Source organism: Helobdella robusta (genome assembly GCF_000326865.2).
Source record: "Helobdella robusta unplaced genomic scaffold HELROscaffold_1, whole genome shotgun sequence".
Taxonomy (NCBI): domain Eukaryota; kingdom Metazoa; phylum Annelida; class Clitellata; order Rhynchobdellida; family Glossiphoniidae; genus Helobdella; species Helobdella robusta.
In genome coordinates this window covers 3,994,382-4,004,411 of record NW_008703570.1, presented here as the reverse complement: position 1 = coordinate 4,004,411, position 10,030 = coordinate 3,994,382, and the positions used below count along the sequence as shown (strand labels likewise).

Below are 10,030 nucleotides of genomic sequence, written 5' to 3'. Positions count from 1 at the left end.
TAATATACACTGCTAACTTTGTAAATGTGGATCTGGCAGAAACTTGAATGGGAATACTAGCTATGACTTCACTCCTTTCACTTAGTTCACAATCGTCTAGTTGAGTTTTACCTTCTTTCTTGCTTTTTTTGTCATCATTTTTCTTTTCATCTTGCTTGCATTCAATGACAAAACACCGAAGCAACGGCAGATTTTTGATGGCAATTTCTTTTTTAGGGTAGAATATAACTTGGACGGATGTTTTATCGGACGGGGTGAGCAGTCCTGACGATGGAGTGGTCTTGAAGTACTTCAGATAATCGCTTGATTTTTTGTTCACATATACAAACTCCAGTCTGGTTGAGCAATAATTTTACTTTATAAAAGTTAACCAATAAACTAATGAAATTTATCAATTTGAAACGTTAAAAACTTGGAAAAATTTTTTGTTAACATGTGACAAAGGAAGAACTGAAGACTGGAACCTGTAATTAATGTCGTACTTGCCTTTGTTTCTTAAAGTGCAGACCAATTTGTTCTCTTCACAAACTTTACATAAACCGTAATCTAACCCACCATCACTTCCTAAAGCCAAAAATGAAAAAAATAAATCGAACATTTAGAGTTTTCAACCAAAAAAAAACAAATTCATAGAATGTCGCCTTGTGAAATTCATTTGAAACGGAAAACATTGAAAAATATGATGAATAATTCCCTTTGTATTTTCAGAGTGGCGAATAAAATCGAAAACGCTGAAATAATTAAGTTACGAATTTCATGACAAAACTTAAAACGCTTGTTTTTATTACCGTTATTGTTGTTGTCATTAATAATATTGGGGCTATTTTACTCGATAAGACTGGCAGATTAAAGTTTTATGGCAGTTGAATACTATTTGAAGTCACGAAGCAAAGAAAACCTTTAGGAAAACTGATATCAAGAGCGACATCATAAGCTTCTGCGGACACTTGGACGTTGTTTGTATGTATCAAACCCAATAGGTTCTCTACATCGTACACCTGTCATTGTTAATTTGATTGAATCATTCAATGAACGTTACATCGCGTAAGATCGCTTGTTGCAATTCTTCAATAAATTTTGTTACCAAAATTAAATTACCTCAAGTCTAATTGTTTTCTTGGAAACAACAATTGGCTTGGAAGCTTTAAAATAGCATGGCACCTCACACGTGGACTTGCACGGCACAACACCTTCACATTGGCCAACTGAAAACTCTTCACCAAGTCCTTCGTGGCCAGACAACTTCCATGCTACCGGAACAGCAGTGTTGTTGGTGAGTACCAAAGCTTTCAATCCACGTCTAAATGTTTATTGATGTTGTAAAAGTAATGGCACTGTTTTCTTTTATTTTTTACTCAAAAAAATACAAGAGTGTCGCACTATTACTAAATTTTATACTTGATAAGCGTAGATGTTCGAAGAAACGTAGGACCAACAAACTATGCACTGCTTTATACTTTGTAGGACATAGTTTTTATGAAATTATTTTTCTCATAATGAGCCAACAAAAGCTTTCCAAAAATGGGAGTCACATGATTAAATTTAAGACCACCGGCAATCAATTGGCTGTTCTATTCTTGATAGACTGAAGAACAAAAACAACTCTACTTGACAAGCCATAAAACATGCCTCTGCAATACCCCAGACTTTCACGAACGAATGCATATACCAACGTGTGTTTGTGGGTTTGTATGTAAGTGTCTGTGTGTCGTATGCGATTAATTATGGTATGACTGAATCATCAAAATCCAATCCAGAACTATTTATTAAAATTGCTCGTTTCCCAAAAATTAATCATACATCAAATAACACAAATTTGAAAAAATAGATAAAATTTAACGAGCATCTGTGAACATTTAAATGCCCCAAAAAAAATTGAAATAAACGGAGACCTGTGCAAGAGCACCTTGTCGAAAAGAAGTTCCTTGTTGACGACCAGTTCCGGAGTGACACCTTCACAAGAAATCTTGAATAGGACTGGTTGGGGATTGTCTTTAACACAACATACCAAAGTGTCTTCAATGAGACCATTCGCTTTCGGATATGCCCATAAAAAGAGCTCCTGGTACATTTTCATATTTAACGGAGCATTCTAATCAAAGATTTCGATTTAAAAATATTTTAATATAATTTCATATTTCAAAAATAGAGTTTCTATCTGTCTACTTTGCAATCAACTTTGCAATGAAAAATGTACGACTACTATTTAAAGATGTTTATGAAACTCGCTAAGAAACTCTTTAAAACATACTCTCCTATAACCTATAAAAGTAATAATGACAATTTACTTTCTTCTCCCCTGAAGCAAGCACCATGAACGGAGGATGTAGCATGAAAACTTCTTCTTTATCGTCTCTATGAAATGCAAAACTCACCTCTGCAGTGAACAGTGATATGTTCATGATGTTCAACCTTTCAACGTTTTCTTCGTATACACATTCTCTATACCTAATTCAAACATTTCTATATTTGAAAGTTAAAAATTAAAATAAAAAATTTAATAATGATAAGGATGAATTAAAAAATTGTATGGATAAATTAACAGAAAAACTAGACTTGTCTTTTGGCTTTCCAACAATGAGTGGACCAAATTCAAAAACTCCATTTGACATGACGTACTTTTTATGCACAATTTCATTCTCTTTCTTGCACTTCACTCGGCACGCAAACACAACTCTAGATTAATTGACATATCAACAAGTTTGTAATAACCCACGCGGTCCACAATTGAAACAAATTATTAAACGAAAAATTGAATCATTTCCATCAAAAATTCTACTTGGGATCTCCAGTGATGCCAGGGTAGCCAGAAAATGCTCGACAAGAAACAGGATATAAATTTTTATTGCCAACAACTTGAAATGTGTACGTCTGATCTAATTGTGCACAGGTGTCTGACTGGAATTGAACCTGCACAACATGGTCTGAACACGCTGGGATAACCCATCGACAACTTCTAATAAATAAAAATTTCATCGCAAACGTTATACTGCGTTGGATGTAAATAAACTGAATAGTCATCACCATTCATATTCCCATCATCATAACCATCTAAATCGTTTGAAAATTTCAATTTAAAGAGTAGCTAAATGTGCAAGTTAGTATGTAATATTGAAATCTGAACCAAAACCAAAAGCATTATTAACTTGCAATCGCATTTAATAGCTACTAACTAGGTCATGTTTATTTTTGAAATATAAGTTCTTCGTTTAAAATAAGTTTAAAAATAAACAAATACAAAGCTAGAAAATCTAAAACTGCATAAATTAAAACAACAATTATTAAAGATAACGTTCCAGTCATTATTTATACTTACTTTACTGGAAGTGCTTTAATCGGGAGTTGAGTGGTTTCTGATATTTTTTCACTGGATTGATCGGGCTCCAAACTATGCGACCTTTTCGACTGTTTACCGGTGGTATGTGATTTCTTTTTTTCTTTCAATTTTTCATTTTTCTCTTTTTCTTGTTCAAACATTTTATCTTTTTTGTCCTTACTTTTATTAGCTTTATGAGGAATTGATGAAATAGATCCGACAGATGTCTTGCCTTTAACTTCTTGATCGGCTGATGTCAACTGAGAACTTCAATTAATACGATATTTAAATAACAAAATCGTTATTAAACAATATATCAAACTTACATGTCAGAAATGTTGGATGGACAAATAAGAGTAAAATATTTGCCACCATTAGCCAAGAGAGGAGGTGCTGTTCTTTTATGAGGGTAAGACACGACACTATACACCATAGGAGGAGGTAGGGGAGGACCAAATATGCCTTCACCAAGACCTTCTAAAATCTTTAATACAACAAATAAACTTTAAAAGTATGAATTTATATATGGTTTTCAAAATTTTATTAAAATTTGATTTCTTTTAGTCTTTAAACAGCTTGTGTTTAAAAAAACTAGTTTGATCAAGATTGTAAGAATTGTAAAATGTTTTGATAAATGATTTTGAACTCTTTTTTAGTGATAATTTCAGTTTAAATGACTAATCGATCGATCAATCAATTATTCAATCAATCAATCAATCAATCAATCAATCAATCAATCAATCAATCAATCAATCAATCAATCAATCAATCAATCAATCAATCAATCAATCAATCAATCAATCAATCAATCAATCAATCAATCAATCAATCAATCAATCAATCAATCAATCAATCAATCAATCAATCAATCAATCAATCAATCAATCAATCAATCAATCAATCAAACAATCAATCAATCAATCAATCAATCAGTCAGTCAGCCAGTCAGTCAGTCAGCCGGGCAGCCAGTCAGCCAGTCAGTCAGTCAGTCAATCAACTTTTTTCTGAAACGCCATTTCAGAGATGTTCAACAGCGCTACTCCATGAATTTCAAAAAGAGATGGGTCTTTGAATCAGCTCTAAGCTTCGTAAGTGATGTAGAAGTAGGCAGAGAAAAAGGAGAAAAAGGTAGAGAGTACCGGAAAAAAGAGCCAAAAAATGCAAAAGCAGATTTAGCGTAATAATGTTAAACTGAAGTTAAAAAAGTGAGCATGAGAAGACGATTGTAAACCAAGGCTTAGGTTTAATTAATAATATATTTGATAAAATACTTAGGAAATAATTTAAATTGAGACTTGCAAATAAATTTACAAAATTAAAAAATTATTCTATATTTTATAAGTAGCCAGTTCAAAAGAACGAGATGTTGAAATATATGAGAAAAGAAAGGGACACGAGCAACTAGACGAGCAGCAGAGTTAAAAGCTTTACTTATAGGATAGAGTGTAGAATCAGGATAACCATAGTAGAGCGAGTTACAATAATCAATCCTAGATAAGACTAAAAAAGTAACAAGTAGGAGAAGTGTAGGATCGTCAAGAAAAGGCAAAAGTTTTTTATTCTCTGTTGATGAAACAACACAAATAATCTGAGAAAAAAGGAACATGCTAGAATCAATCAAAGATAGAGCTCAGATCACGAAACTTAGGAAAAAAAAATAAGAATATTGTAATAAAAAGTAAGATATCAATAGAAGGAATAATAATTGAGTATTTGGATTTATTAAAAGATATTAGTTCAAACTTAGAAGGATTTTAGTTTAAGGTATATAGAATCACTCCAAGCGATAATAGAAAAAAGACGTACAAGGTGTAAATGTGCAATAGATGTGAGCTTTTTTGTGAGTCATTCTTTTATTCGATTGCCAAATTCAACGCTAGATTAAAAAGATTACAAACTTGCTAATTTATAAATGGATTTGAGAAAACCAGTTCATTCAAATATTGTTGATAACAAAACTCTGAATCGGAGAAGAGGTCCTGATTCGAAGATTCCCGTTTATAATTTATTATTATTGGCATGTAGACGCATCCATTTTGTCAATAGAAATCAAATTTTACTAAAGTATTTACAGTATTACATTGTGAACTAACAATATCAATAGTCACAGTCTGTGAGCACAACAATTTGTTAACAATGATTGAATTAATTAAAATAATTAGTTAAAAAGAAAATGACTTCTTGAGGACTTGGAAGAACCATAGTCTGGCAAATTGAGTCATAAGCAGTTGAAAGACTTTGATACGAAACATCCACCACGACGTGTGGCACTCCTATCCCTTCCTCCAACAATTCCTCCGTTGTCTTCTTTTTGATGTTAGCATCCGTGTCGTTGTCCACAAATGTAGACTGCTGATAAAACGTAATATATATATATATATATATATATATATATACATATATATATATATATATTATATATATATATATATGTTGGTAATAGACCATAATTTTTACAATATTCTATAAATTTTACCGAATGTTTGGCGTTAATATGTTTGTAGTTCGTTTTTTCGATTTTTCTCACTAAAGTTTTTTGGTGAACGTTTAGTTTATTAAAATTCAAAATAAACTTATTTTTCGAATTCATGCTGCAAAAAGGCCATATTTCGATTCCGAATGAATCATCGTCAGTGCTCCTTGTTGTATATATAGGGAAATATTGACTTTGTCAAGATTAACTTTGACGTTGTAAAAATTAACTTTGGTGTTGTAAAATAACCTTCCTAGTACCAACAATCAAGATAACAATCAAGATGTATTACAGAAATCACATGTCAACAGCATACAAGGTAGATGAAGCTATTCTTAAGCATATCATCAATAAAAATGTCACACCAGCCAACCCAAATAGTAAAGTTAAACTCCGAATTTATTACAACAATAAAAAGACGTCTCACCTAATACTGAAAAACAACTGCAGTCCTAGAGATAACTCTGAGTTAAAGCGTAATCACGTAATATATAAATTTAATTGCCCCTTTGACGGCTGTGCACGTCAACATGACTCATATATCGCGATTACTACTACCTCACTGACTAGAAGGCTTACGATGCATAAACAGAGTGGTGCTATCAAATCTCATTTGGACTCAACACACTCAATCACAATTAGCCGTGAAATCCTCGACAGCAACACCAAAGTAATATACCAGAACAGCAACTACACGCATCTTAAAATTGCAGAAGCAGTCCTAATCGACATCAATAAACCAAAAATAAATATACAACAAAAAATGACAACCTCACTTCCAACCCGGTGCTTAACCAACAACAAAAACAAAGAAGTAATAAAAACTAGCATCGTAAATAGTGACAAAGAAGAATATGATGCTATCGATGAAGAAAAGGAGACCAAAGAAGATGACCAGCCAATTAAGAAACCTGACACCTAATTCGCATCAAAGTTCAATTTTACAACACCAAAGTTAATTTTTACAACGTCAAAGTTTATTTTAAATTTTAATAAACTAAACGTTCACCAAAAAACTTTAGTGAGAAAAATCGAAAAAACGAACTACAAACATATTAACGCCAAACATTCGGTAGAATTTATAGAATATTGTAAAAATATATATACATATATATATATATATACAATACACACACACACACACACACACATATATATATATATATATATATATATATATATATATATATATATATATACAATACACACATATATATATATATATATATAAATAATTAATGTTTCAATATTACCATTGACGCCTTCTCTTTTGGCTTGTCTTTTTTATCTTTGTCTGATTTGAAAGTGAATTGTGATCATTTAAATGTGAGCGCAACACACACCCACAAATAAACACATCAAATGTAAATATATACACCGGCATTTAAAAAAGCATCAAATAATTGACCTTGTTTCTTATTCTTTTTATTTCCTTTGTTTTCTTGTAAGTTGTTGCTATCAGGAAATTGAATGGATGCGTGTTGGATCCCTGTAGACCTCTGCCAACTTTGTAACACCGCGTTCACATCATTCATGGATGCATCAAATAACTTAAACCTGCAGAGGCATATTTAAAAAAACATTTCTCTGCCTTTTTCTACATTGAAAAAAAATTTAAACCACAACAAAGTTTGTTTGGGAGCAAATGATTTTTGGAGCACTACAAAGAAAGCATTGAATTAATAACTGAACTGATCTTCAATATTCATTTATGAAAAAAAGATTTGCAATTAAATTTTTTCTATTTCAAATAGATAAAAATATAACAATGAGAAAACCATGAATATCGACCTTTCTTCAAGCACGTGATCTTCCTTAGACTGTGGAATTCTTCTCCATGATACATATTCAAACGGATCACTGTTATTATTTTCAAAAAATCAATTAATTGACCCATCAAAAAAAAAGATGAACCGACGACGAAATAACAAACGTTTCATTGACACAAGTTGAATTTTCTGGATCAGTTTGTTGCTGGAGTTCTTTCAGTTGCTGTTGAAACTCGTCTGCCTTAATTTCCTCTGCAGTTACTTGCGAGTTTCTTCTCGATTCCTGCTTCTTCAAAGTTTTTTGCTTTTTGTTTTTGTTCTTCTTACTAAAGTGAATATAAAAAGTAAAATAAAAATTATAAAGTAAAAAAATGTTAAAATTTCAAATAAATTCTTTCTTTTTCAAAATCAACCGATGTTGTCACTTTACAAAAAATCAAAAAACTACAAAAAACGTTTCAAACCGCTGAAGAACAATTAAAATAAACGGTTTATTAGCTTGTTGATTCAATCATTTACAAAAATATTCATTTCAATCATTCGTATGGAGATTCATTGACCAATTCAATCATCCACAAAATGATCTAATGAGTGCGTATTGATATTTTAATCTATTTTAAGTATCTCGTTTGACATTGAGGCCATTGGGCCTTCATTCATTTGATTTCTACATTTATATTATGTTATGTTATTTTTTTACTATTATTCTTTTAAAAAAATCGGAATCTGACGGACGCAAAATCTGTCAGAACATGCAAGACAATATTATGAAATGAAAAAAAGAACAAATTGAAAAGGATTACATATGAAAAATAAAATAATGATTTTAGAAACTAATAAATAATTGCAACTCAATACCATTAAGCAATTTCAAGCGAAGGCTGAAATTTTTGCTCATACAACAAATGTGAAGCTATAAAATTTCATTAAAGACAATATATATATATACATTCGGTAGAATTTATAGAATATTGTAAAAATTATGGTCTTTTACCAGCATATATATATATATATATATATATATATATATATATATATATATATATATATTTATATTTATATTTATATATATATGTGTGTTTGTGTTTGTGTGTGTGTGTGTGTGTGTGTGTGTGTGTGTGTGTGTTGGTAATAGACCATAATTTTCACAATATTCTATAAATTCTACCAAATTCTTGGCGTTAACATGTTTGTAGACGTCTCACCTAATACTGAAAAACAACTGTAGTCTTAGAGATAACTCTATGTTAAAGCGTAATCACGTAAAATATAAATTTAATTGCCCCTTTGACGGCTGTGCACGTCAACATGACTCATATATCGGGACTGGTACTACCTCATTGACTAGAAGGCTTACGATGCATAAACAGAGTGGTGCTATCAAATCTCATTTGGACTCAACACACTCAATCACAATTAGCCGTGAAATCCTCGACAGCAACACCAAAGTAATATACCAGAACAGCAACTACACGCATCTTAAAATTGCGGAAGCAGTCCTAATTGACATCAATAAACCAAAAATAAATATACAACAAAAAATGACAACCTCACTCCCAACCCGGCGCTTAACCAACAATGAAAACAAAGAAGTAATAAAAACTAGCATTGTAAATAGTGACAAAGAAGAATATGATGCTATCGATGAAGAAAAGGAGACCAAAGTAGATGACCAGCCAATAAAGAAACTTTACACCTAATTTCCATCTAAGTTCATTTTGACAGTCAATATTTCCCTATATAAACATCAACCGCACTGATGATGATTCATTCGGAATCGAAATATGGCCTTATTTGCAGCATGAATTCGGAAAATAAGTTTATTTTCAATTTTAATAAACTAAACGTTCATCAAAAAACTTTAGTGAGAAAAATCGAAAAAACGAACTACAAACATATTAACGCCAAACAATCGGTAGAATTTATAGAATATTGTAAATATATATATATATATATATATATATATATATATATATAATTGAATTGTATTTATATATATGTAATTATATATATATTTATATATGTTATTATATATATATATATATATAAGTTAATAAATGCTAAATGGACAGCAATTTTTAACGAAATTTGCTTAAGCGAAAACCTCGTACCAATATATATATATATATATATATATATATATATATATATATATATATATATATATATATATATATAATATATATTTATATTCTGAATTTTTTCTAGAACTTCATAATCACAATGCAATGAATAATTTTTTGCCAAACATCGACAATAATTTCAAACATTAAACTTCCTGGAAAATTTTAGGAAATTATTTTATTGAGTTGACCCTGCTTTGGGAAATTATGTGATGTTATGTGTGTGATGTTACAATCACCCACTTTTCTTCCTCCAATTTTTTCAACGCTTCAATCTTTTCTTCTTCTTTCTTCTTCAATTCTTCTTCTTCCTGCTGCTTTCTTTATCACAATGAATTCAAATGTTGAT

The 10,030-nt window shown here is 30.8% G+C and overlaps 1 protein-coding gene across 1 annotated transcript; it reads right to left on the bottom strand.

Moving 5' to 3' along the window:
* Nucleotides 1-391: 391 nt before the first annotated feature.
* HELRODRAFT_62889 (hypothetical protein) lies at nt 392-2,976 on the bottom strand (the record flags this gene model as incomplete). Its single annotated transcript, XM_009010765.1, has 7 exons — nt 392-564; nt 899-998; nt 1,099-1,300; nt 1,893-2,062; nt 2,289-2,448; nt 2,557-2,676; nt 2,780-2,976. 7 exons carry the CDS (start codon nt 2,974-2,976, stop codon nt 392-394), a joined length of 1,122 nt encoding a protein of 373 aa, XP_009009013.1.
* Between the last annotated feature and the right edge of the window lie 7,054 nt (nt 2,977-10,030).